The sequence below is a fragment of the Hemitrygon akajei genome, chromosome 9 (genome assembly GCF_048418815.1).
Source record: "Hemitrygon akajei chromosome 9, sHemAka1.3, whole genome shotgun sequence".
In the NCBI taxonomy this organism is placed as follows: domain Eukaryota; kingdom Metazoa; phylum Chordata; class Chondrichthyes; order Myliobatiformes; family Dasyatidae; genus Hemitrygon; species Hemitrygon akajei.
This window is the reverse complement of record NC_133132.1, coordinates 24,026,466-24,052,611: the sequence shown is the minus strand read 5'-3', so window position 1 is coordinate 24,052,611 and position 26,146 is coordinate 24,026,466. Positions and strand designations below refer to the sequence as shown.

At 43.9% G+C, this 26,146-nt stretch overlaps 1 protein-coding gene across 4 annotated transcripts in view; it reads right to left on the bottom strand.

Moving 5' to 3' along the window:
* Positions 1-26,146, bottom strand: part of sfi1 (SFI1 centrin binding protein) — a 262,284-nt gene that overhangs the window by 20,956 nt on the left and 215,182 nt on the right. For 3 of the 4 annotated variants that reach the window (XM_073055643.1, XM_073055642.1, XM_073055644.1), the window contains 3 exons: positions 20,189-20,513; positions 18,065-18,224; positions 6,218-6,317 (listed from right to left, as the gene is read on the bottom strand). In XM_073055643.1, coding sequence (XP_072911744.1) covers positions 6,218-6,317; positions 18,065-18,224; positions 20,189-20,513 — 585 coding nt within the window. Of the gene's footprint in view, positions 1-6,217; positions 6,318-18,064; positions 18,225-20,188; positions 20,514-21,183; positions 21,417-26,146 lie in introns of those variants that run through there. The other variant, XM_073055645.1, reaches the window with a different exon arrangement.

The window sequence follows — 26,146 nt, the reverse complement described above, 5'->3', positions numbered from 1 at the left end:
GGCATTTTGCCCTCCTTGGCTGTGCCGAACCATTTTTCTGCCTAGTCCCACTGACCTGCACCTGGGCCATATCCCTCCATACACCTCTCATCCGTGTACCTGTCCAAGTTTTTCTTAAATGTCAAAAGTGAGCCCGCATTCACCACTTCATCTGGCAGCTCATTCCACACTCCCACCACTCTCTGCATGAAGAAGCCCCCCTTAATGTTCCCATTAAACTTTTCCCCTTTCACCCTTAACCCATGACCTCTGTTTTTTTTTCTCCCCAGGCCTCAGTGGAAAAAACCTGCTTGCATTCACTCTATCTATACCTATCACAATTTTATACACCTCAATCAAATCACCCCTCATTCTCCTCCACTCCAGGGAATAAAGTCCTAACCTATTCAACCTTTCTCTGTAACTCAGTTTCTCAAGTCCCGGCAACATCCTTGTAAATCTTCTCTGCACGCTTTCAACCTTATTAATATCCTTCCTGTAATTAAGTGACTAAAACTGCACACAATACTCCAAATTCAGTCTCACCAATGTCTTATACAACCTCACCATTACATTCCAACTCTTTTACTCAATACTTTGATTTATAAAGGCCAATGTACCAAAAGCTTTCTTTACAACCCTATCTACTTGTGACACCACTTTTAGGGAATTATGTATCTGTACTCCCAGATCCCTCTGTTCTACTGCACTCCTCAGTGTCCTACCATTTATCTTGAATGTTCTACCTTGGTTTGACCTTCCAAAGTGCAATACCTCACACTTGCCTACATTAAACTCCATCTGCCATTTTTCTGCCCATTCCTCCAACTGGTCCAAATCCCTCTGCAAGCTTTGAAAACCTTCCTCACTGTTCACTACACCTCCAATCTTTGTATCATCAGCAAATTTGCTGATCCAGTTTGTCACATTATCATCCAGATCATTGATATAGATGACAAATAACAATGGACCCAGCACTGATCCCTGTGGCTCATCACTAGTCACAGGCCTCCACTCAGAGTAGCAATCTTCCACTACCACTCTCTGGCTTCTTCCATTGAGCCAATGTCTAATCCAATTTACTACCTCTACATGTATACCTAGTGACTGAATCTTCCTAACTAACCTCCCATGCTGGACCTTGTCAAAGGCCTTATGAAGTCCATGTATACAACATCCACTGCCTTCCCTTCATCCACTTTCCTGGTAACTTCCTCGAAAAACTCTAATAAACTGGTTAAACATGACCTACCACGCACAAAGCCATGCTGACTGTTTTTAATAAGTCCATGTCTATCCAAATACTTGTAGATCCTATCTCTTAGTATTCCTTTCAATAATTTACCTACTACCAATGTCAAACTTACCGGCCTGTAATTTCCCGGCTTACTTTTTGAGCCTTTTTTAGACAACGGAACGACATGAACAAGGTCCAATCCTCCGGCACCTGACCCGTGGATATCGACATTTTAAATATTTCTGCCAGGGCCCCTGCAATTTCAACACTAGTCTCCTTCAAGGTCTGAGGGAATACCTTGTCAGTCCTGGGGATTTATCTACTCTGATTTGCCTCAAGACAGCAAGCAACTCCTCCTGTTTAATCTGTATAAGTTCCATGACCTCCCTACTTGTTTGCCTTGGTTCCATAGACTCCATTCCAGTTTCCTTAGTAAATACAGATGCAAAAAACCCATTTAATATCTCTCCCATTTCTTTTGTTTCCATACGTAGCCAACCACTCTGATCTTCAAGAGGACCAATTTTATCCCTTACTATCCTTTTGCTCTTAACATACCTGTACAAGCTCTTAGGATTATCCTTCACCCTGACTGCCAAAGCAACCTCATGTCTTAAGGATGAAATAGTGGCATATCTAGATAGCAGTGATAGGATTGGGCCAAGCCAGCATGGATTTACCAAGGGTAAATCATGCTTGACTGATCTATTGGAGTTTTTCGAGGATGTAACCAGGAAGTTAGACAAGGGAAATCCAGTGGATGTAGTGTACCTCGATTTTCAGAAGGCATTTGATAAGGTCCCACATAGGAGATTGGTGGGTAAAATCAAAGCTCAGGGCATCGGGGGGAAGACATTGACATGGATAGAAAACTGGTTGGCAGATAGAAAGCAAAGGGTAGTGGTGAATGGGTGTTTCTCGGAATGGCAGGTGGTGACTAGTGGGGTGCCACAGGGTTCGGTATTGGGACAGCTGTTTACAATTTACGTCAACAATTTAGATGAAGGCATTGAGAATAACATCAGCAAATTTGCTGATGATACTAAGCTGGGTGGCAGTGTGACATGTGATGAGGATGTTAGGAGAATTCAGGGTGACTTGGATAGGCTGGGTGAGTGGGCAAATACTTGGCAGATGACGCTTAATGTGAATAAGTGTGAGGTTATCCACTTTGGGAGTAAGAACAGGAAGGCAGATTATTATCTGAACAGTGTAGAGTTAGGTAAGGGAGAAATACAAAGAGATCTAGGAGTCCTTGTTCATCAGTCACTGAAGGTGAATGAGCAAGTGCAGCAGGCAGTGAAGAAGGCTAATGGAATGTTGGCCTTTATTACAAAGGGAATTGAGTACAAGAGCAAGGAAATCCTCTTGCATTTGTACAGAGCCCTGGTGAGACCACACCTGGAGTATTGTGTACAGTTTTGATCTCCAGGGTTAAGGAAGGACATCCTGGGTGTAGAGGAAGTGCAGCGTAGATTCACGAGGTTAATTCCTGGGATGTCTGGACTGTCTTACGCAGAGAGGTTAGAGAGACTGGGCTTGTACACACTGGAATTAAAGAGATTGAGAGGGGATCTGATTGAAACATATAAGATTATTAAGGGATTGGACAAGATAGAGGCAGGAAATATGTTCCAGATGCTGGGAGAGTCCAGTACCAGAGGGCATGGTTTGAGAATAAGGGGTAGGTCATTTAGGACAGAGTTAGGGAAAAACTTCTTCTCCCAGAGAGTTGTGGGGGTCTGGAATGCACTGCCTCGGAAGGTAGTGGAGGCCAATTCTCGGGATGCTTTCAAGAAGGAGCTAGATAGGTATCTTATGGATAGGGGAATCAAGGGATATGGGGACAAGGCAGGAACCGGGTATTGATAGTAGTTGATCAGCCATGATCTCAAAATGGCGGTGCAGGCTCGAAGGGCCAAATGGTCTACTTCTGCACCTATTGTCTATTGTCTTCTTTTAGCCTTCCTGATTTTTTTCTTAAGTATTTTCTTACTCTTTTTATACTCCTCAAGCATCTTATTTCCTCCCTGTTGCCTATACATGTTATAGATCTCTCTCTTCTTCTTTATCAGAGTTCCAATATCCCTAGAGGACCAAGGTTCCTTATTCTTATTCATTTTGCCTTTAACCCTGACAGGAACATATAAACTCTGCACTCTCAAAATTTCTCCTTTGAAGGCCTCCCACTTACCAATCACATCCTTGCCAGATAACAACCTGTCCCAATCTACGCTTTTTAGATCCTTTCTCATATCTTCAAATTTGGCCTTTTTCCAGTTTAGAACCTCAACCCAAAGACCAGATCTATCTTTATCTATGATCAAGTTGAAACTAATGACATTATGATCACTGGAACCAAGGTGTTCCCCTACACACACTTCCGTCACCTGCCCTAACTCATTTCCTAATAGGAGATCTAATATTGCATCCTCTCTAGTCGGTACCTCTATCTATTGATTAAGAAAACTTTCCTGAACACATTTCACAAACTCTAACCCATCTAGACCTTTAACAGTATGGGAGTCCCAATTAATGTGTGGAAAATTAAAATCCCCTACAATCACAACTTTCTGTCTCCTGCAGTTGTCTGTTATCTCTGCAGATTTGCTCCTCCAATTCTCGCTGACTATTTGGTGGTCTATAATACAACCCTTTTAATGTAGTCATACCTTTCCTGTTTCTCAGTTGTAGAATGAGAAACATTCTACAAGAGAAATTTCACTTGTAGAATGCCTTGGGGTTTTCCTTAATCCTGCTTGCCAAGGCCTTCTCATAGCCCCTTCTGGCTCTCCTAATTTCATTCATAAGCTCCTTCCTGCTAGCCTTATAATTTTCTAGATCTCTATCATTACCTAGTTTTTTGAACCTTTTGTAAGCTTTTCTTTTCTTCTTGACTGGATTCTCAACAGCATTTGTACACCATTGTTCCTGTACCCTACCATCCTTTCCCTGTCTCATTGGAACGTACTAATGCAGAACACCATGCAAACATCCCCTGAGTATTTGCCACATTTCTGCCGTACAATTCCCTGAGAAACCTGTTCCTAATTTATACTTCCAAGTTCCTGCTTGATAACTTCATATTTCCCCTTACTCCAATTAAACGCTTTCCTAACTTGTTTGTTCCTATCCCTCTCCAGTGCTATGGTAAAGGAGATAGAATTGTGATCACTATCTCCTAAATTCCCTCCCACTGAGAGATCTGACACCTGACCAGGTTCATTTCTCAATACCAGATCAAGTACAGCCTCTCCTCTTGTAGGCTTATCTACATATTATGTCAGGAAACCTTCCTGAACTGACACCTAACTAACTACACCCCATCTAAACCCCTTGCTCTGGGGATAAGCCAATCAATACTGTGGAAATTAAAATCTCCCACCATGACAATCCTGTTATTATTGCATCTTTCAAGACTCTGTCTTCCTATCTGCTCCTCGGTGTCCCTGTTTCTATTGCATGGTCTATAAAAACACCCAGTAGAGTTATTGACCCCTTCCTGTTCCTAACTTCCACCCACAGAGACTCAATAGTCAACCCCTCCATGACTTCCTCCTTTTCTGCAGCTGTGACACTATCTCTGATCTGCAGTGCCACGCCCCCACCTTTTGCCCTCTCTGTCCTTTCTGAAACATCTAAAGTCTGACACTCTAAGTAGCCATTCCTGCCCCTGAGCCATCCAAGTCTCTGTAATAGCCACAATGTCATCGCTCCAAGTACTAAGCTCATCTGCTTTGTTCATGATGCTTCTTGAACAAAGACACATCTCAAACCATCAGTTTGAGCGTATCCCTCCCTCTAGCCTATCACCTGCCTATCCTCCCTCTCACACTGTCTACAAGCTTTCTCATACAGTTCTGGTTTCCTTACCTGAGGAAGTATATACTGGCCTTGGAGGCAGTGCAGAGGAAGTTCACCAGGTTGATTCCAGAGATGAGGGGGTTAGACTTTGAGGAGAGATTGAGTCACCTGGAACTGTACTACTAGTTGGAATTCAGAAGAATGAGAGGAGATCTTATAGAAACATGTAAAATTATGAAAGGGATAGATAGAGGCAGGAAGGTTGTTTCCACAGGTAAATGAGACTAGAACTAGGGGATAAAGCTTCAAGATTTGGGGGAGCAGATTTGCGATGGAGATAAGGAGAAACCGCTTTTCCCAGAGGCTGGTGAATCTGTGGAATTCTCTGCCCAATGAAGCGGTGGAGGCTACCTTAGTAAATATACTTAAGACGAGGTTGGATAGATTTTTGCATAGTAGGGGAATTAAGCATTATGGGGAAAAGGCAGGTCAATGGAGATGAGTCCATGGCCAGATCAGCCACGATCTTCTTGAAAGGCGGAGCAGGCTCGATGGGTCTGATGGCCATCTTATGCTCCTACTTCTTATGTTCTTATGTTATCTGAAGTCTAAGGTATAGATGAGAGCCAATACAGTCCCTTGTGGAGCCACAGTGCTGCTTATAGCCATGTCTGACACACAGCTCTGAAGTTGCACAAACTGGGGTCTGCCAGTCAGGTAGTCCATTATCCAGGATCCTTTGGTGGAACTGGGAGAGAGAAACAAAGTGGTTTGAAGTTACAGAGCAAAAACAGAACAGAGAAAGTGCCTGCAGATCAGATGCAGGACAGAGTGCAACTGGCCTGTTCTGATACAGGCAGTTATCAGATGTAGAGGGCAGAAGAACAAAGCGCAGAAGAGGATCGAAAAGAAATGAGGGTGGGAGAGTGGGGAGTAGAGAGAGAGGGATGAGGGATGGGAGAGTGAGTAGATGCAGATGAACTAACATACCTGGTACTGGATGTGGGGGAGGCATTATCCTGATCAATATCCTTGATCTTTTTTGCTGAATCAGATTTCCCTTTGGGGACATCCTTTGGCTAATCTCCTCTGGGGCACAGGGATGGCTCATGGTGAGTAGGGGGGAGGTTTAGTTATGTGCCTGACTACACTGACATTAGCACAAGTCAAAAGTAGAGCACTTCTCTGATAACTTGCCTTAGCTTCAGCTTGCCGTCATGGAAGCCCTGCATCTGTTGACGTATTGCTTTCAGTTCAGCCTCCAGTTGACATTGTTGATCACATTTAGTGTCAGCATCTGAATTATGGAAGGAAAAGAAAGGATTAATCACAGCAGCCTGTCAACCACTGCAAGTGCTCATTCTCTCACAAGTCTGACCTTCACATTTAATATTTACACAAAATCTGCATAAAATGACAACTCTGCAATGTATGTCAATGAAGGCCAATCTGCAAAGATAAGCATGACTGGTTGTAGGGACCTTCATGTTTACATTGAACACAGAAAAGTGCTCGTGACAAGACAATTTAAGAAGTTCCTATTCTTCACTGAATGAAAACCCAGAACTTTTTAGATTTACAGTTCCCAGCCACAGCGTGGATGCATCTCTCATATCCTCCATGTCTTGTCTCTCTATATCCCAGGATTTTCTTCAATCATAGCCCCTCATAATCCAAAGAGAAGAATCCAAGCTTGCCACTCCAAATACATCACTGAAATCCCTCATCCACAGAAACATTTTAGAAAATCTCTTCTGCCTCACCAAAGCTTTCTTAAAGTGGTTCATCCAGAATCAGACACAAAACTCCATGTGTGACCATACTAGTGTTCTCTATGGGTTCATTGCTTCTGAACTCACACTTCTCCATCAAACTCATGCCCTGTGGAACCCATGTAGTAGCATACTACAAGAAACCACACAGACAGCTTACTCATCATATGTTATGCCAGAGCCGGAATGAGGGGATCCTCATGGACAATCGCAGCAGCAACACTGACTGCCATTTTGTTATCATGACTAGGGAACTCAGATGCAAGATAGAAACATAGAAAACCTACAGCACAATACAGGCCCTTTGGCCCACAAAGCTGTGCCGAACATGTCCTTACCTGAGAAATTACCAAGGGTTACCCATAGCCCTCAATTTTTCTGAGCTCCATGTACCTGTCCAGAGACTCTTAAAAGACCCTACCATATCTGCCTTCACCACCGTTGCAGGTAGCCCATTCTACGCACTCACCACTCCCTGCGTAAAAACTTACCCCAATATCTCCTCTGTACGTACTTCCAAGCACCTTAAAGCTGTGCCCTCTCGTGCTAGCTGTTTCAGCACTGGGAAAAAGCCTTGACTATCCACACAATCAATACCGCTCATCATCTTATACACCTCTAACAGGTCACCTCTCACCCTCCATCGCTCCAAGGAAAAAAGGGTCAAGTTCACTCAACCTATTCTCATAAGGCATGCTCCCCAATCCAGCAACATCCTTGTAAATCTCCTCTGCAGCCTTTCTATGGATTCCACATCCTTCCTATAGTGAGGCAACCAGAATTGAGCGCAGTACTCCAAGTGGGGTCTAACCAGGGTCCTATATAGCTGCAACATTACCTCTGGGCTCTTAAACTCAATCCCACGATTGATGAAGAACAATGCACAGTATGCTTATTTAACCACAGAGTCAACCTGCGTAGCAACCTTGAGTGTCCTGTGGACTCGGACCCCAAGATCCCTCTAATCCTCCACACTGACTCACATCTTTTTAAATATACTGTATTTCTTTTTTTTCAACATTTTTTAATAATCTATTCAATATATGTAATTGATTTACTTGTTTATTATTTTGTTTTATTTTATTTATTATTATTTTTCTATCTCTGCTAGATTACGTACTGCATTGAACTGCTGCTAAGTTAACAAATTTCACATCACATGCTGGTCATAATAAACCTGATTCTGACTGCTAAGCTTCTTACCATTAATACTATATTCTGTCATCATATATGACCAACCAGAATGAACCACCTCACACTTATCTGTGTTTAACTCCATCTGCCACTTCTCACCCCAGTTTTGCATCCTATCAATGTCCCAATGTAACCTCTGACAGCCCTCCATACTACCCACAACACCTCCGACCTTTGTGTCATCAGCAAATTCACTAACCTATCCCTCCACTTCCTCATCCAGGTCATTTATAAAAATCACAAAGAGAAGGGGTCCCAGAACAGATCCCTGAAGCACACCACTGGTCACCGACCTCCACGCAGAATATGACCTGTCTACAACCACAATTTCCCTTCTGTGGACAAGCCAGTTCTGGGTCCACAAAGCAATTTCCCTTTGGAGCCCACAAATCCATATACACTACATCTACTGCTCTACCATCATCACATCCTCAAAAAATTCAATCAGGCTCATAAGGCACGACCTGCCTTTCACAAAGCATGCTGACTATTCCTAATCATGTTACACCTCTCAAATGTTCATAAATCCTGCCTCTCAGGATCTTCTCTGTCAACCTACCAACCACTGAAGTAAGACTCACTGGTCTGTAATTTCCTGGGCTATCTCTACTCCCTTTCTTGAATAAAGGAACAATATCCGCAACCCTCCAATTTTCCGGAACCACTCCCAATTCAAAGATCATCGCCGGAGGCTCAGCAATCTCCTCCCATGCCTCCCACAGTGGCCTGAGGTACATCTCGTCTGGTCCCAGTGACTTATCCAACTTGATGCTTTCCAAAAGCTCCAGCACATCCCCTTTCTTAATATCTACATGCTCAAGCTTTTCAGTCCATTGCAAGTCATCACTATAATCGCCAAGATCCTTTTCCGTAGTGAATACCGAAATAAAGTATTCATTAGGTACCTCTGCTATCTCCTCCGGTTCCATACACACTTTTTCACTGTCACAATTGATTGGTCCTATTCTCTCACGTCTTACCCTCTTGCTCTTAACATACTTGTAGAATACCTTGGGGTTTTCCTTAATCATGTTCACCAAGGCCTTTGCATGGCCGCTTCTGGCTCTCCTAACTCCTTTCCTGAATTCCTTCCTGCTAGCCTTATAATCATTTAGCTTTCCATCATTACCAAGCTTTTGAACCTTTCATAAGCTCTTCTTTTCTTCTTGACTAGATTTTCAACAGCCTTTGTACACCACAGTTCCTGAACCCTACCATCCTTTTTCTTTGGAATGTACCTATGCAGAACTCCACACAAATATCCCCTGAACATTCGCCATATTTCTGCCGTACATTTCCCTGAGAACATCTGTTCCCAATTTATACTTCCAAGTTCCTGCCTGATAGCCTCATATTTCCCCTTATTTCAATTAAACACTTTTCTAACTTGTCTGTTCCTATTGTTCTCCAATGATAAAGGAGATAGAGTTGTGATCACTATCTCCAAAATGCTCTCCTACTAAGACATCTGACACCTGACCAGGTTCATTTCTCAATACCAGATCAAGTACAGCCTCTCCTCTTGTAGGCTTATCTACATATTGTATCAAGAAACCTTCCTGAACACACCTAACAAACACCACCCCATCTAAACCCCTTGCTCTAGGGAGATGCCAATCGATATTTGAGAAACTAAAATCTCCCACCACAACAACCCTGTTATTATCACACCTTTCCAGAGCACCCTGTCTGCTCCTCGATGTCCCTGTTACTATTGGGTGGTCTATAAAAGACACAGAGTAGAGTTATTGACCCTTTCCTGTTCCTAGCTTCCAGCCACAGAGACTCCATAAACAATCCCTGCATGTCTTCCTCCTTTCCTACAGCCATGACACTATCTCTGATCAACAGTGCCACACCCCCACCTCTTTTGCCTCCCTCCCTGTCCTTTCTGAAGCATCTAAAGGCTGGCATTCTAAGTAACCATTCCTGCCCCTGAGCCATCCAAGTATCTGTAATGGCCACAACATCATAGCTCCAAACACTGATGCATGCTCTAAGCTCATCCGCTTTGTTCACAATGCTCCTTGTGTTAAAATAGACATATCTCAGATCATCGGTCTAAGCACGTCCCTTCTATCACCTGCCTATCCTCCCTCTCACACTGTCTCCAAGCTTTCTCTATTTGTGAGCCAACCACCTCTTCCTCCATCTCTTCAGTTTGGTTCCCACCCCCCAGCAATTCTAGTTTAAACTCTCTCCAATAGCCTTAACAAACCTCCCTGCCAGGATATTGGTCCCCCTGGGATTCGTGTGATCCATCCTTTTTGTACAGATCATACCTGCCCCAAAAGAGGTCCCAATGATCCAGAAATATGAATCCCTGCCCCCTGCTCCAATCCCTTGGCCATGCATTTATCCCCCACCTCACTCTGTTCCTATTCTCGCTGTCACGTGGCACTGTCCCGAGATTACTACCTTTGTGATCCTGCTTCTCAACTTCCTTCCTAACTCCCTGCAGTCAGCTTTCAGGACCTCCTACTTTTTCCTGCCTATGTTATTGGTACCAATATGTACCACAACCTCTGGCTTTTCTCCTTTCCTCTTCAGGATATCTTGGACGCGATCAAAAACATTCCGGACCCTGGCACCTGGAAGGCGAACTACCATCCGTGCTTCTTTCCTGCGTCCACAGAATCACTTGTCTGACCCCCTAACTATAGAGTCCCCTATCACTACTGCCTTCCTTTTCCTTTCCCTACCCTTCTGAGCCACAGGGCAAAACTCTGTTCTAGAAGCACGGCCACTGTTGCTTCCCCCAGGTAGGCTGTTCCCCCCCCACCCCCCCACAACAGTACTCAAGCAGGAGTACTTATTGTCAAGGGGTACAGCCACAGGGGTGCTCTTTAGCCTCTCCTGACTGTTGCTCACTTATCTGTCTCCCGAGGCCCCGGTGTGACTACCTGCCTACAGCTCCTATCTATCACCTCCTCACTCTCCCTGACCAGACGAAGGTCATCGAGCTACATCTCCAGTTCCCTAACACGGTTCCTAAGGAGCTGCAGCTCGATGCACCTGGTGCAGATGCGGCCATCCAGGTCGCTGGGAGTCTCCCGGACCTCCCACATCTCACACCCAGTACAGAAAACCAGCCTCACACACGTACTTCCTGTCTGTATTCTACTCAGACAACCTACCTTACCTTGCCCCGTTATCGCCAAAGCTCCATTGAGCCAAAGCCTTCCTACTCTGTCTCCCTCTACACAGCTGTCTCGTTTTAAACTCTTCTCACTGTTCTTAATGGCTGACGCCCACACTCTTGCGCATTCGAGCTCTAACTTTGACATCATTGCACTGACTGAGACACCAAATGCATGAAATTTCCAGTTTCAGTAACAAGGAATAAATATAACCTCTGGAGTTGCCAAACTGCTGCTTTTAACAAATGTATTCTATTTGCTTGCAGGAAATACGATAGCCAGTTTGAACAAAGTATGTTTCTACAAGCAACAGCCACAGGTCATGGTTACATATTGGTACCAATGACATAGCTCAAAAAAGCATGGAGGTCCTGAAAGCAGACTACAGGGAGCCAGGAAGGAAGCTGAGCAGCAGGACATCAAGGGTTGTAATCTCAGGATCACTGCCTGTGCCACATGACAATGAGTATAGGAATAGAATTAGGTGGTGGATAAATGTGTGGCTGAAGGATTGGAGCAGGGGGCAGGGATTCAGATTTCTGGATCATTGGGACCTCTTCAGGAGCAGGTGTGACCTGTACAAAAAGGACGGGTTGCACTTGAATCCGAGGGGGACCAATATCCTGGCAGTGAGGTTTGTAATGCTATTGGGGAGGGTTTAAACTACATTTGCAGGGGTGTGGGAACCAAAATGAAGAGGCAGAGGATGGGGAGGTTGGAACCCAAGTAGAGACAGCTTGTAGGGAGTTTCTGAGGAAGGACAGGCAGATGTTAGAGCAAAGATACACTCAACCTGATGAGTCTATTTTAATGCAATGGCTGCTGAGTGTGCCAGGCTTTAGATGTTTCAAAAAGAACAGAGAGGAAGGCAAAAGAGGTGAGGGTGTGGCACTGGTAATTAGGGATATTGTCACGGCTACAGAAAAGGAGGAAGTCTTGGAAGGATGGTCTACTGAGTCCGTGTGGGTGGAAGTCAGAAACAGGAAAGGGGCAATAACTCTACTGGGTGTTTTTTATAGCCCCTTCCCAATAGTAAAAGGGATATCGAAGAACAGATAGGGAGGCAGATTCTGGAAAGATGCAATAATAATAGGGGTGTTGTGATGGGAGATTTTAATTTTCCTAATATTGATTGGCATCATCTTAGCGCAAGGGGTTTAGATAGGGTGGAGTTGGTTAGGTGTGTTCAGGAAGGTCTCCTGACGCAATATGCCAACTAGAGGAGAGGCTGTATTTGATCTGGTATTGGGAAATTAACCTGGTCAGGTGTCAGATCTCTCAGTGGGAGAGCATTTTGGAGGCAGTGACAACAACTCTATCTCCTTCACCATAGTGCTGAAGGGATAGGAGCAGACAACTTGGGAAAATGTTTACTTGGGATAGGGGGAAATATGATGCTATTAGGCAGGAACTTGGGAGCATAAATTGGGATCAGATGTTCCTCAGGGAAATGCACGGCAGAAATGTGGCAAATGTTCAGGGACCATTTGCATGGAGTTCTGCATAAGTATGTTCAGTTGAGGCAGGGCAAGGATGGTAAAGTTAAAGAACATAGATACAGGTGTCCCCAGCTTTATGAATGTTCGCTTTATGCCACTTCGATTTTACAAATACCTACATTAGTAACCTGTTTTTGCATTACAAAGGAGATTTTTGCTTTTACAAAAATTTTTCCCATATAAATTAATGGTTCACACGAGGAAATCTGCAGATGCTGGAAATTCAAGTAACACACACAAACAGCAGGCCAGGCAGCACCTATAGGAAGAAGCACTGTCGACATTTCGGGCCGAGTCCCTTCATCAGGACTAACTGAAAGAAAAGGTAGCAAGAGATTTGAAAGGAGGAGGAGGAGGGGGAGATCCGAAATGATAGGAGAAAACCAGAGGAGGTGGGGTGAAGCTAAGAGCTGGAAAGGTGATAGGCTAAAGGGATACAGAGCTGGAGAAGGGAAAGGATCATGAGACGGGAGGCCTAGGGAGAAAGACGGGGGAGGGGAGCACCAGAGGGAGATGGAGGCCAAGAATGATCAGCAGAGAGAGAAAAAAAGGAGGGGGAAATAAATAAATAAGGGATGGGGTAAGAAGGGTAGGAGGGGCATTAACTGAAGTTAGGGAAATCAATGTTCATGCCATCAGGTTGGAGGCTACCCAGACAGAATATAAGGTGTTGTTCCTCCAACCTGAGTGTGGCTTCAATCTTGACAGTAGAGGAGGCCATGGATAGACATATCAGAATGGGAATGGGACATGGAATTAAAATGTGTGGCCACTGGGAGATCTTGCTTTCTCTGGCAGACAGAGCATAGGTGTTCAGCAAAACGGTCTCCCAGTCTGCATCGGGTCTCACCAATATATAAAAGGCAGCACAGGGAACACCAGACGCAGTATACCACACCAGCTGACTCACAGGTGAAGTGTCGCCTCACCTGGAAGGACTGTCTGGAGCCCTGAATGGTGGTGAGGGAGGAAGTGTAAGGGCAGGTGTAGCACTTGTTCCGCTTACAGGTATAAGTGCCAGGAGGGAGATCGGTAGGAAGTGATGGGGGATGAATTAAGCGTTGCTTAATTTAAGCAACACACACCAGCATTTTGTGTGCGTTGCTTAAAATAATGGTTCTTCGCTTTACGCCGTTTCGGCTTAAGAAAGGTTTCATAAGAACACTCTACCTTTGTAAAGGGGGGGACATCTGTACATGGAGCTCAGAAAAATAGAGGGCTATAGGTAACCCTAGGTAATTTCTAAAATAAGTATGTGTTCGGCACAGCATCATGGGCCGAAGGGTCTGTATTGTGATGTAGGTTTTTGATGTTTCTTTGTTTCTAACCATGGTGTACAAAGTATGTAGAAAATCTGGTGAAGAAGAAAAGAAAAGCTTACGAAAGGTTCAAGAAACTGGGTACTGTTAGAGCTCTAGAAATTTACAAGGTTGCTAGGTAGGAGCTTAAGAATGGAATTAGGAGAGCAAGAAGGGGCCATGAGAAGGCCTTGCTGAGCAGCAGTAAGGAAAATCCCAAGACATTCTACAAATATGTGAAGAGCAAGAGGATGAGCCATGTGAGAATAGGACCAATCAGGTGCGATAGTGGAAACACGTGCATGGAGTCAGAGGAGTTAGCGGAGGTACTCAATGAATACTTTGCTTCAGTATTCACCAGGGAAAATGACCATAGCAATTGTGGGGATGACTTACAGTGGACTGAAACACTTGAACATTAAGAAATTAGAGCATTAGACATTAAGAAAGAGGATTTGCTGGAGCTTTTGAAATGCATTAACTTAGATAAGTCACCAGGTCCGAATGAGATATACCCCAGGTTACTATGGGAAGCGAGGGAGGAGATTGCTGAGCTACTTGTGATGATCTTTGCGTCATCAATAGGAACAAGAGAAGTACTGGAGGATAAGAGGGTTGGAAATATTGTTCCCTTGTTCAAGAGAGGGAGTAGAGATAACCCAGGTAATTATAGACCAGTAAGTCTGACTTCAGTGGTGGACAAGTTGTTGGAAAAGATCCTGAGAAGCAGGATTTATGAGCATTTGGAGAGACATAATCTGATGAGGGATAGTCAGCATAGATTTGTCAAGGGCAGGTTGTGCCTTACGAGCCTGACTGAATTCTTTGAGGATGTAACAAAACACATTGATGCAGGTAGAGTAGTGTGTATGGACTTCAGAAAGGCATTTGATAAGGTTCCTCATACAAGGCTCATTCAGAAAGTAAGGAGGCATGGGATCCAGGGAGTCCTTGCTTTGTGGGTCCAGAATTGGCTTGCCTACAGCAGGCAAAGGGGGGCTTTTAGATGGTTCGTATTCTGCATGGAGGTCGGTGACCAGTGGTGTTCCGCAGGGATAATTTGGGGGATCCCTCCTCTTTGTGATTTTTATAAATGACCTGGCTGAAGAAGTAGAAGGGTGGGTTAGGATGTTTGCTGCTGACACAAAGGTTGGGGGTGTTGTGGATAGTCTGGAGGGTTGTCAGTAGTTACAACAGGACATCAATCAGATGCAGAACTGGGCTGAGAAGTGGCAGATGGACTTCAACCCAGATAAGTGTGAAGTGGTTCATTTTGATAGGTCCAATTTGAAGACAGAATATAATATAAATGGCAAGACTCTTGGCAGTGTGGAGGATCTGAGAGAACAAGGGGTCTGTGTCGATAGGACATTCAAAGCTGCTGCACAGGTTGACAGTGTTGTTTTATGGTGTGTTGGCATTCATCAACCGTGGGATTGAGTTCAAGAGCCATAAGCTAATGTTACAGCTATATAGGACCTTGGAGGTGGAGTGACAGGAGGTGGAGCGAAGTTAAGATGACGTTAAATGGCGACTCCTTTGCTTGCACCTTCGAAAACAGCTCTATTTCTATCTTTAATATCTTTATTTTTCCCTTTCAGGGTTCTTTTGAAGACCCTGACCTGGAGTTACACACTGACTTTGGTTCTTTGTGGGAATGGGACCTGTTCTCGGCATTTTAGGACTGGCCATTGTTCGGCACGGCAAGGGTTCGGCCTGAGTGTCCGGCTTGAATTCGGAAGCCTAAGATCTCAGGGTTCTGGAGATGGGCGGATCAAAGGTCAGTGAAATGGCAAGAGATCCGTGTGACGTTGGGGGAATTGGGATATCTGCTGCGGGTCCAAAGACCTGAGATCTTTGTGATCTTCAGGCACAGAGCTCGAAAAAAGCAACATAACAGACTTTTAACATTGAAAACCAACAAGTTGTTTGTTATGTCTCCCTGCTCACTGGAGAAAAAATGGAGGCACCTTTTTCTCCCTTATTAGGGACAGAGAGAATCTGTGGTATGTTGAGTGCAAGGTGAAACGCAAAGTCTTTGGGGGTAACTGCAAGCCATTGTCTTTGCTATTGCTTTGCTCACGTTTGAGTGCTTGGTGACAGTACCAATGCTTGCTTTTTTTTTGCCGGTGGGGGGAGGGGGATTGTTGCTGCTTATGTGCAGGAGGGAGGGGAGATTGGAGTTCATGGATGTTTGCAAAGAAAAAGCATTTCAGGATGTATATTGTATACATTAACTTGGACCTTTGAACCTTTGCTCAGACCCCACTTGGAGTACTGTGTTCAGTTCTGGTCACCTCACTACAGGCAGGAGGTGGATACCATAGAGAGAGTGCAGAGGAGATTTACAAGGATGTTGCCTGGACTGGAGGGCATACCTTATGAGAATAGGTTGAGTGTACTTGGCCTTTTCTCCTTGGAGTGACAAAGGATGAAAGGATGAAAGATGACCTGATAGAGGTGTATTAAGACAAAGAAGAGCATTGATCATGGATAGACAGAGGCTTTTTTCCAGGGCTGAAATGGCTAACAGGAGAGGGCACAGTTTTAAGGTGCTTGAAAATAGGTACCGAGGGGATGTCAGGGGTAAGATTTTCACACAGTGGGTGCGTGGAAGGCACTGCCAGCAGAGGAGTTGGAAGCAGATACAATAGGGTCTTTTAAGAGCCTCTTATATAGGTACATGGAGCTCAGAAAAATAAGAGGGCTATGAGCTAGGGAAATTCTAGGCAATGTCTAGAGCAGGTTACATGGTCGACACAACATTGTGGGCTGAAGGGCCTGTAATGTGCTGCAAATTGCTAAGTTCTATGTAAACAGTTCATTGGTGACACTGAATGCATACACCAAAAAAATGACAGCCAGGAGATAAGGAACTCTTGCCTCACCCATCAACCTGCAAAAACTTTGATCAAGGAAATACACCAAGACTTTGTTTACACCTGCCTGATCTGTGCTGTGTCAAATGTTTGTGCAGCGTGGTTTGAAATCTGGACCTTCTGATTGACAGGTGAGGATACTGCCAGGATGACTTGTTATTGAACTTTAGAACGGTATGTATATCTGCACATTGACCTTTTAAATACTGGGCACCACGGCACAGAAACAGACCCTTCAACACATCTAGTCCACCGCGACCTCGCCTTCCACCCAGTCCTGTGTGGCTGTACCAGACCATAGCCCTCCATACCCCTCTCATCCACATACTTACCAAATAGTTCTTTAATGTTACAACTGAACCACACACACAGCCCCCCTGAGTGAGTAAGTTCCCTCTCAAAATTCCCAAATATTTCACCTTTCACATTAAATCTATAACCCCTAATTCTAGTCTCACTCAACCTGAGGGGCAAAACTTGCAGACATTCACCATATATATACCTCTTATAATTGAGTATTATAAGATCTATAAGATCTCCCCTCATTCCCTTACACTTGAGGGAATAAAGTCCAAACCTATTCAACCTTTCCCTATAGCTCAGGTCCTTGTCATTGTGCTGACCTGTATGAACCTACTCAGTGATCAATGCAATCCCTCTCACTTATGTAGCACATAACCCTCCAGTTTTCTTCCAGCCTTGTGCCTACGTGTCTCTTAAATGTCCCTAATCTATCAGCCTCAAACCCCATCCCAAGCACTACATTCCAAAGGATTAGCATTCTGTTTAAAAATTTACCTCTGACATCTCCCCTAAACATCCTTCACTCATTTTATACTATATATACTATATATATTTATACATATATACTATATAGTACACATATATAGTATACATATAGTACATACATAGTATACATACATACTATATAGTATACATATATACTATATATGTCACTATATATAATGCCAGATGTCCTCTGGCATTAGTCATTGCTGCTCTGGGAAAAAAAAGGCATTGGCTGTCCACTCTATCAATGCCCTTTATCATCAGATACTGTACATCTCTACCAAATCACCTCTCATCCTCCTTCACCCCAAAGAGAAAATCCCCAGCTCACTCAGCTTATCCTTGTAAGACATGCTTTCTAACCCAGACAGCTTGGTATATCTCCTCCACACACCCTCTCTAAAGCTACCACATCCGTCCTATAAAGAGGTGACCAGAAATGAACACAACAGTCTTATCAGTTATTCATTGACCTGTGTCCTGGAATGTTACACTGAGGAATTCTGTTCTGTTCCTTAAATAATCTGAAGAGAGCAGCCGTTTAGTTCTGAGTGACCGTTCAGTCAAAACTTTCTGATCCTTTTGAACTTGGTGGGCACCAAACGCACTGTTCCTGTTCCGATCCTCATTTGCCTAAAATCAAAATAGGAATAGGAATTAGTTCTATTTCCCTTCAGTCCCCTATAATGAAGGCTGGTAGATTGGGGCCCAGCATGACATGTCCAGCCACCCCCCCCCCCACTTTGCACACCACTGTTGATAACACATCATTGAACAATAGTCAAGCTCTGTTAATTTGCCAGATTGGCAGATTTTGCAATCAATTGGATCTTACTCCAATTATTAACACACTTTTCACTTGCGTTTTTTTTAATGTTTCACATTACTATAATAAATTTTCCAGTGAACCAAGTTTAAATGGAGTGTTAGAACTGGGCCCTGAACTGCACTCAAGAACTCAGTGTATATGCAAAGACTTCACATTTCTCTGGCATCTTAAGTTCAACCTACCACCCTCACAAACAAATGTGTTCTGAACTAGTTTCTGCCAAGGACATGCTGTGAATTTCTGAGTTCTGTTGCTGTTGATAAGCATGAATAACTGACTTGAAAGACATATAGTAATCGAGCCTTATGATAATGAAGGTATGATTGACTGTGTAGTGAGAGTCTGTAAGTGGAGATGAACATTCGTACGTCTGAGCAAAAATATTCTGCAGGGGAGAATGGGTTGGCTTCAATACTGCTGTCACTCAACTGAAGGAGATTTTAAATTCAGGTCAAAACAGCTTTTGCATTGCAGCAACCAGCAAACAATTTTTGGGCCACTGTTGCCAGTGCAGTGCTGGAGTAGTACTGCACAGACATGGAATAAAAAACAAGCTAAAGTACCACGTACAAACTAGCTGGATGAACTCAGCAGGTCGGGCAGCATCCGTTGAAATGAGCAGTCAACTTTCGGGCCAAGACCCTTCGTCAGGACTGAAAAGTACCAGAACTGCACAGCACTGATTACTGGAGTTTAGCAATACTATGACCACTTTGATCACCTTGCACTAAAATGGATTTATTTCTGTTACAATTGTCAAAATTATATTCAACTTGTTTATCATATTGTGAATAAGATGCTATGCATCTGTAATGCTGCTGCGAGTAAGCATCTCATTGCATACTGTTATGATCCCAGCCCCCTCCTTTGTGAGAATCGCAAGAGCCCTAGTGAAGGGGGGGTCAATGACCCAAGAGAAGAGAAAGATACGTGCGATGTCCCTCGTTTCACGGTGAGGCAAAAGCTGGCGACTGTGGTCATTGTCTCGTGGAGACACCTTTGTGAATTGGGAACTGTACTACGTGTATACCCTCAGGGCAACGTGGGTGGAGAGACGGAGAGAGATTGCATCATCCCAACCTGATTGACATCTGAGACCCCATGAGTCCAGATAAAAGAGGGGTTGTAAAGACGGCCCCCCAGACGCACCAGAAGACACGCTAGAAATCCTGTAACAGCGTTTAATAGCGACAGCTGGTGGGGGGGGCTCGTGTGCATCCTTTCCTTGCCTGGGATTGGCGACCTCACCACGGAAGAACGGCTTTAGCTACAGGAGAGGCCACAAGTGAACGGCCACCCCCCAACGAGACTCCGACGGATCAAACTCATAAAGGTTGGAAAACCCGCCGGGTAACTGTTCCATTCTATACCTATTTCTCTCTCTCTCCAACAAAGTGCACCACCGCGACACCCAAAAGACGGCAGCTGGTGGAACTGCAGTGACCTCGAGAGACTTTTATATTTACATTGGACAATATATTACCCCTAGACAACGATAGAGCTTATTTCTTATTGATTATTACTATACCTGCGCTTTAGATTGAGTATTGACGACGTATGTTATCTGAATGTTTGTATTAACCTTACTTTTGTGCCCCTTTATAAATAAAAACTAAAAAATAGTGCTATCAGACTTCAACGGACCTCTCTATCTTTGCTGGATAGAGATACGTAACAATACAAGTACTTGTGTAGATGATAAAAAACTCAGCCTTGATTTTCTGCAATGTTAGAAGAAAAGAGTAGCTGAAGATCACTACTGACTTACATTCTCTTTCTCCTGGCAAAGGGGCAGGAATGCTGAAGGGGGCAGCAGGACTTCCTTTGGCACTGGCTGCTCCAGCAGGTTATCCATGGTGGGCCTCTGAGGAGCAGAACGGGCGATGGGGAAGGCCATCTGAGACTGAACAGTCTGTAGATTTATTAATGGCAGTTGCCAGGTAAAATGCTCTACAGTATCATCCTCAGAAAGCTTCCTTAAGCTTGTGTAAACCATAGTTTCATCAACTCTGGACTGTGCAGGAGCCTCCACTTTCTCTTCTGACAGAGAGGCTGCAGATGACATTGAGGAGCCAAGATTCAAAGCATTGATGCTGCAAACGGAAAAAGATGAGGACAAATCAACAGCGGGGAGAATAAGCAAAACTGTAAGCATCTTTGCAGAGTGAGTGAGTGAGTGTGTGTGTGTGAGAGAGAGGGAGAGAGAGGGAAAGCAAGGGAGAGAGGGAGGGGAGATAGAGAAGGAGGGAAATGGAGGGAGGGGAGGAAGTGGGTGGGGAGGGGGAGATGGGAAGTGTGGAAGGGGGAAGGAAGTGAGGAAGGGAGGGGGGAAGTCAGAGAGTGGGTGCAAGAGGGAGGAGACAAAGAGAATGGGGGCGAGAGAGTGGGGAGGAAGAGAGAGGGTGAGAGGGAGGGATGGACAGGGGGAGGGATGGAGAGGGGAGAGAGGTAGTGGGAGGGAGAGGGAGAGGGGACAGGAATGGGGGAGAGGAGGGGAGGAGGTGAGGGAGTGAGGAAGGGGAGGGGGAGAGGAGGGGGAGGGGAGAGTAGGGGAGGGGAGGGAAAGAGTGATGGGGAGGGGGAGAGGAGAGTAGAGGGGGAGAGTAGGGGAGGGAGAGTAGGGGAGGGGAGGGGAGGGGAGGGAAAGAGTGATGGGGAGTTAGCGGAGCGGGGAGGGTTTAGCAGGGTGGGGAAGTGAGATGGGGAGGGGGAGCGAGACTGGGAGGGTAGGAGGTCCTATACCTGCTGGAACCTTCATTGGACATGAGGTGGGTGTGTGTTCCAGCAGGTCTGGACTGGTGGTGTGTGAGGGTGCCTGTTGTCCACACCTACTGGATCCCTCATCCATCACCAGTCACACCTACTGGAACCCTCACCACTGACAATCCAGAGGGTTATGCATCCTGAACATTCACTTAGCACATCTGTTGGACACCCATCAAGAGACTGCACATCACACACAAAATGCTGGAGGAACTCAGCAGGCCAGGCAGCATCTATGGGAAAAAAGTACAGTTGACGTTTCTGGCCAAGACCCTTTGGCAGTCCTGTCTTGTCTTAGATGAGGAAACCAAAACTGTTCACAATACTTAAGGTGAGACGCCTCACCAGTGCCTCATAAAGCCTCAGCATCACATCCCTGTTCTTATATTCTAGACCTCCTGAAATTAATGTTAACATCGCATTTGCCTTCCTCATCACTGAGTTTACCTGCAAGTTAACCTTTAGGGTGTTCTGCACAAGGATTCCCAAGCCCCTTTACATCTCAGAATTTTGGATTTTCTCCCTGTTTAGAAAATAGTCTGCACATTTATTTCTACTACCAAAGTGCATAAGTCAGGCCATCAAGACCTGGTAACATCCTTGTGAATATTTTCTGCATCCTTTCTAGTTTCATCACATCATTCTCAAAGCAAGTGGTCAATACCTTATAATGCTGTAGCATAACATCCCAACTCTTGTGCTCAGTGAACTCTTGTGCACTATGGAGGCAAGTAAGCCAAATGCTTTCTTCACCATCTTCTTTACCCATATCACCACTTCCACGGAACTTAATTGGTGATGGAAAAGTACTGGCCAAGGCACTACTGAATCCCTTACTTTCCATATAATATATAACAGAATATTTTTAAACATCTACTTCTACAGAGATTGTTGTATTTTAACAATTCATCTTTTAGATCCAGCCTAGAGCTAAATGGTGTAGTGGCATCATCACTGGACTTCACTGGCCCTGAGTTCAAACCTAGGCGGGTCCAAGCCTTGGCAGCAGCAGTATCTGCGTGGAGGAAAGGCCTGGCAATCCACTTCCTTATCTTGCCATGAAAACCTGTGTCCTCTGTCACTATATATATATATATATATATAGTATAAAATATATATAGCATATAGTCCATTAGCTCATGAGGAGTTGGACTCTACTAAAATCTGTTAGCAAATACGCCTCTAAATAAGAGATCATGGATGCAGTTCTCATGAGACTATTCTTCAGAACTGCTTAGTTCTACTTCAGAGTGCTGACAACATTCATGGTCCTTCAAGTACAAACAAAGGTCCCTGATCTCTGTAGTAAACATCCACTCAGGCTGTGCAGTTATATCAGTAACCCAACTCAACCTCCTGCTCTCCTTACTGCTGCATATTGTGCAGAAAGGGACTGGGCATTGAAACCACTGTCATCCCACTCTAGCTCAATGTTGAATGACTGCCCATAGGGGCTGGAGAGAGGCATGACTGCTCATTGTACTCAGGATCACATACTGGAATGTGTGGGCCATTCCAAAACTTGCTCCATTTGTTAACAGACTTCCTATGCCATACGATCTCTCATCCTCTGCTGTTGAATGTGACAAAAGCTGCTATCTCCACCTCCCTACCTGCCTGAATGCTATTGGGGAGGCAAGGAAAAGATCCACTTATTTTCAGTATTTTGCTGGAGTTGCCAGCAAGAGCAGAGGATGGTGTTGTGAAGAATATGAAGAAGGGAAATCTACCCTGATTCTGAGAAAGGATTGGAGAAATAGTGCAGGAAACAAAACAGTCCAGATGAGGGAAGTCAGGTTAGAATCTTGAAAAAAAAACACTAGTCAGCCATAGTTGTGACTTTTTAGTTATTGCAGAAAAGGATGGATGTGACAGTACAAAAGAAGGTGAAAAGAAGATATACAAGGCGGGCAGGACTGGAGAATTAAACATGAGAAACTAAGGAAACCATGTTGTTTTCTTTGCAAAGGAAACTGGGGGGAAATTTAATTAAAATTATGAGAAACTAACAAGGGCTTTCCCTTGGAGAGAAAATTAAGTTAATTAATTGAAGAGTTAGTGGGGAAACAAGAGGATAATTCTTTCAAAGAATACTAGAACTCAGAATTTCAAAAGGTGATATGGACAGAACCCATTTCAACATTTAAAAATTCCTTGAATACCTTCTGAAGAGTCGTAACTTATAAGGCCATGAACCGAAAACTGGAAACTGAAAATGACATTAATTTTTTAGGCCTGCCTGATCACCGTGTACCAAATGGACTGCTGTATATGCGAAGTTCAAAGTAAAATTATCATCAAAGTACATTTATGTCATCATATACTACCTTGAGATCTATTTTCTTATGGGCATTCACAGTAAATACAAAGAAACAACAGAATCAATGAGAAGTTGCACACAACAAAAATGGACAAACAACCAATGTGCAAAAGACAAAAAACTGTGTAAAACAAAAGGAAAAAACAAAGTAATAAAGTAATAAATATTGAGAACATGAGTTGAAGAGTCCTTGAAAGTGAGTCCATGGGTTATGGAATCAATTCAGTGTAGGGGTGAATGAAGTTATCTATTCTAGTTCAAGAATCTGATGGTTGAGGAGTAAGTAATTGGAGTGCGAAGCACAGAAACAAACATCACTGTGATGATTGTACGCTCTAGTATCAATTGTTTGGTGACAATAAAGTATTTGTATTGTATTGTATTACTATTCCTGAACCTGGTGGTGTGGGACTTATGGCTCCTGTACCTCCTTCTTGATAGCAGCAATGAGAAGAGAGCTTGGCTTGGATGGTGGGAGTCCTTAATGATGGGTGCTGCTTTCCTGTCAGAACGCTCCTTTTAGATGTGCTCAACGGTGGGAAGAACTTTACCTATGATAGACTGGGCCATACTCACTACTTTTTAAAGGCTTTTCCAGTCAAGGGCATTTTTGTTCCATACCAGGTCATGATGCACTTAGAGAAGTTTGTCAAAGTTTTAGAACTGCTGTGCACTTACTTAATGGACCCAGGAATGTAACTCCTAGGAATTTAAAATTACTGACCACCTCCACCTCTGATGCCCTATTGAAGACTGACTTATGAACCTCCTGTTTACTTCTCCCGTAGTCTTTGATTTTGTTGATATTGAGTGAGAGGTTATTGTTGCCAAATTTTCCATCTCCCTCCTATATGCTGATTTGTCACCACCTTGATTCATGGTGTTGTCAGCAAACATATGTATCACATTGGAGCGGTGCTTAGCCTCACAGTCATAAATACAAGACGAGTAGATCAGGTGCTGAGCACACAGTCTTGTAGTGTACCTGTGTTGATGGAGATTGTGGAGCAGATGTTGTTGCCATACTGAACTGACTGAGGTCTGCAAGTGAGGAAATCAATCCAGTTGTTGTACGAGGAGGTATTGAGGCCTAGGTCTTGGAGCTCATTGATTAGATTTCAGGGGATGATAATGTTGAATGCAGAGCCATAATCAATGAAGAGCATCCTGATGTATGCACCTCCACTGTCCAGATGTTCCAGGGTTGAGTGAAGAGCCAATGAAATGGCATCTGCTGTTGGCCTATTGTGATGGTAGGCAAATTGAAGTGGATCCAAGTTGCTCCTCAAGCAAGAGCTGATCAGTAAGTGTTACTGGACAATAGACATTGAGGCAGCTAACCACGTTTTTCTTAGGCATTGTTATGATTGAAGCTTGCTAGAAGCAGGTGATTTCAATATTTTGTTTGAAAATAAAATGTTCTAGCTTTGCATGACTTGGAATAAGTTAAGTCACAGACAGAGGGTAGAAAAAGAACAGCAGTCATTATTGTGTTGCAATGGTCAGGTCTGAAGGATTTGAAATATGCATAAGAGTTTCATCAATAAATGAGACAAGGCAAGAGTGAAATTGGGCAGTGGAACTAGGAGGTCATGACTGATGGTGTACATTATGCAGCCTGTAGTATGCCACAGCATTTGAAGTATCGTGTACAGTTCTGGTCACCGAATTATAGGAAAGATGTCAACAAAATAGAGAGTGTACAGAGAAGATTTACTAGAATGTTACCTGGGTTTCAGCACCTAAGTTACAGAGAAAGGTCAAACAAGTTAGGTCTTTATTCTTTGGAGCTTAGAAGGTTGAGGGGGGACTTTATGGAGGTATTTAAAATTATGAGGGGGATAGATAGAGTTGACGTGGATAGGCTTTTTCCATTGAGAGTAGGGGAGATTCAAACAAGAGGACATGAGTTGAGAGTTAGGGGGTAAAGATTTAGGGGTAACACGAAGGGGAACTTCTTTAATCAGAGAATGGTAGCTGTGTGGAACGAGCTTCCAGTAGAAGTGATAGAGGCAAGTTTAATAGTCATTTTTTAAAAAATTGGATAGGTATATGGACAAGAAAGGAATGGAGAGTTATGGACTGAGTGCAAGTCGGTGGGACTAGGTGAGAGTAAGCATTCGGCACGAACTAGAAGGGCTGAGATGGCCTGTTTCCATGCTGTAATTGTTATATGGTTACTGTGTATTTTAAGCTTGCTTCACAAACTGACTGTGGCTTATTCTGTGTTTCAAGACTTCTTTCCCATTCAATTATTATGGTCTTCATTGTGTTTCTATCCAAACATCTAATAGTGTCAGCCTTGAATAGATTCAATGACTAAGTATTGAATTAAATTAGTATGACTTGCAATCCTTTCTACAAAAAAAACAGGCGAAGTGAATTAGAATAAAAATAAAACTTACATTCACCTCTGTCTGATGAAAATTAATTTCATCAGTCGGCTGGTGGCACAGTGAGATCAGCGCCGGGGTTCCCGAGTTCGATCCAGTGACAGAATACTCCCGTGCTGGATTGATGTCGAGCTTGCAACTCGACCTCATATAAAAAACACTGCCACCTCCAGTTTAAATTCCCATGTGGAATATTGTGGAGGATCAAATACCCAAACTCAGCACAGCCCCCACTTGTCCCATTTAACCT